Below are 2,961 nucleotides of genomic sequence, written 5' to 3'. Positions count from 1 at the left end.
TCCAACACAATTGATTTTTTTTGTTGTTGTTGACACAGGCACTGCTGTCAGATTTACCTCCTGAATTAGAAGAGATGGATTTCAGTCATGCCTCACCGGATCCTGATGATACCTCATTCAGTGTGTCTTCTTTATCAGAGAAAAATGCCTCAGACAGTTTGTGATTGGGAGTGGGGTATATGATATAGTCTGTTGGTTGCCTAACAGGTGTGCGTTTCAAGATAACTGTACTATGTTTTTCAAATAGTCTTAAACTGGAAAAACACATTGTTAAAGCAGACATGTGCTGTGAAGGAATGACAAGATATAATGGCTACAACACACACAAAAAAACATGTAAAACACTTGAAACGGCTTGTTTTTAAAACTTATATGAAATCCTTGGAAATTATTTTTAATTTTGATCTACTCAGCTATGAAATCTATTATATCTGATTTCTGAAAGATTTTTTGCTATTCTTTAAGGAGAATCTTAATTTTATCCAGAAATACAAAATAAGGATATCTCCACATTCCTAAGTTGCTAACACTTGGTTAGTTTTATTTTTGTAGCCATTACGTCTTTCTTCCTACTTCATTTTCTTAGCATTCGTATACATTTTTACTCAGGAAAGTGGGCTAAAAATTTAAAACAGACCTAATCATATATATAACCTGGATGAATCAGAAGATTTATTTTTCAACTCCTATGGGAATTTGACCTAAGATAATGATTGAAAATTGAAGCAATTACTAGGATATACTTGTAAGTTGTTGGTATTCCTCTGACACTGGGGAGAAGGGAAAATCCTCTGAAAAGTCGATTCATTGTCAAATGTCAAAACATTTAGAACACAAAAAACTGTACTTTATAAAAAACACTTTTAATCTCAATTCTTTTTTTTACAGTAAGTGAAAAGTATTGATTATTCATATCCTACCATATAGTAAATTTATATAATTAAGTCAGACAAAATATTGCACAAATACTTAAAGTTTACCAACATTTTCATAGTATTTTTCATATCTTAAAATTTGTGAAACAGGAACTCAAAGTATGCCACTGATATGTGTTTGTTTTTATTTAATTCTAGACAACTTTGCCACAAAGTTTACCTCATTTACATATGAGGCCTGAACAGAGCCAACAATAATGTCACAAAAAAAGAGTTATAGTACTTTGATTGGAGAATCAAAGTCCTCTGAGTCTCCTGGATGCTATTCTATGAATACACACCTAAAATGGGCATGGTAGCCAGTTGTTACTCTTAGTAAGCACCAAATGGCAGCACACTGTAGACATCTTTTTACATCTTCCCTTCTGGAATACCAGATGGTATTACTAAGGTCTGTAGATGGGAAAATTACTAGTTTCTGCCTAAACTCACAATGTCATATATTTGTAACTAGGTTGTGTGGAACTATATTACATGATTAAATTATTATCTGTTCCTGAAAGGTGCATAAAGCATCTAGATAACTGTTTCAGTTGTCAGGTTTCAGATATGTTTAAGTTTCTTAACTGCAGCTATTCTGATCTCAGAATTTACTGATATCAATTTATGATTACAGAAAGGCCCTCATAAATCCCTTTAGCTCAGAAATGTCCCTTCTCATCGATATATACAAGTAAAGTTCATTGATGACCATTCAGTTCATCAAATGTTTGATTTTACACTGTTGCCACACAACCTTGATGGCTTCCTTGTCAGCAGAAATATTTCAGTAGTGAGCTAATCATGTCCTTTAACTGAAAGTCATGTGGTTCTTTGCAAACAACTTTTGATATTCCTTGCTGACAAACCAAATTCCATTCAGGGAAAAAACCACTGAGCAACAGAAGCTCAGACACTTAGATAAAGCCCTTCGGTCACATACATTTCTCATAAAATAAGAGTCCTCACTATATACAACAAATACAGAAACCATTATTTTATGATATGGAGGTTTAAGACAAATTTTCCTGTAGCCCAAGCTGGCCTTATATTCCCAATAGAGCTGAGGATGACTTTGAGTCCTGCTGTTCCTGCCTTTGTTTCTCAAATGCCTGGATGGCCATTTGTGTCCCACCATACCTAGGTACTGTCTGTTTTAGTATGAACACATTTCTAGTCTCAAGTCTCTCTGTGATCTTCCTTAGTAGAATTTAGTTTCTCTTTAAACTTAAACTGCTTCAGCTTAAGACTCTTCCTAGTTGGTTTTCATTACAGAGCAAATGCAGGTGAGTCTTTCCTATGTGTTTTAACACATAAAATTTTATTTTTCACATCTTAGAAATGTGTTACTACATTTAAAAAAAAAACCTTGGAGCTCTCGCTAAAGGAAAGATACTGTGCCACACACTGGATTTTTAAATAATCTATGAACTATAAAAAGAATTATTTCAGCTGGGTACTAGGACACATAGTAATAACTCTAGCACTGGGTAAGCTGAGGAAATCTGGCCTTCAAAACAAAAAGAAATGTCTCCTGCTAACCTTTCATGTCTATTAATAAAATTTTTTCAACTAGCAGTTGTAATTGATTTAAGGATTCTTATAGATGTGATTCTTAGAAAGAATCTTACATCTGTAATTTTGGAAAGATACATAAATTATTCTAGTCCTATTTAAAATTTAATTAAAATAGAAGCTGTTGGTCCTAAAAGTCTAGTTAGGACTACTTTTATCCTGGTGTTTTTCTTCTAGCCACAGGATTATATCTTTTATGAACATAGGAATTAAAATATTTAAAAATATTAAATGGCAGTGTTCTTTTTTTGTTTGTTTTTTTTTTGGTTGTTGTTGTTTTAACATTTGTTCCCTTTATTCAAAAAACATAAGACTTACCCCTTTGTTGAATCTCTCTTCTTTATGATTTTACACAAAGGAACTTGAAATATATCAATTATAAAACATGTCAAAAAGAAAACATCTTTAAGATTTACAAATAGGTACTTTATACAAGAGTTCTCTATAAAATTCATCAATGTAAAAGAGACAT

General features: G+C 32.4%; 1 protein-coding gene across 1 annotated transcript in view; it reads left to right on the top strand.

Annotated features, from left to right (window-relative positions):
- The window catches only part of Hdx (highly divergent homeobox), a 108,705-nt gene extending 107,659 nt beyond the window's left edge, over nucleotides 1–1,046 (top strand). Inside the window, exon 12 of the mRNA XM_031372501.1 lies at nucleotides 39–1,046. Within this exon, the coding sequence (XP_031228361.1) occupies nucleotides 39–164 (126 nt within the window). The 3' untranslated portion in view covers nucleotides 165–1,046. The remainder of the gene's footprint in view (nucleotides 1–38) is intronic.
- The last annotated feature ends 1,915 nt before the right edge of the window (nucleotides 1,047–2,961 follow it).

Source organism: Mastomys coucha, chromosome X (assembly GCF_008632895.1).
Source record: "Mastomys coucha isolate ucsf_1 chromosome X, UCSF_Mcou_1, whole genome shotgun sequence".
NCBI classification, from domain to species: Eukaryota; Metazoa; Chordata; class Mammalia; order Rodentia; family Muridae; genus Mastomys; species Mastomys coucha.
This window is presented reverse-complemented; position numbering and strand designations above follow the sequence as displayed.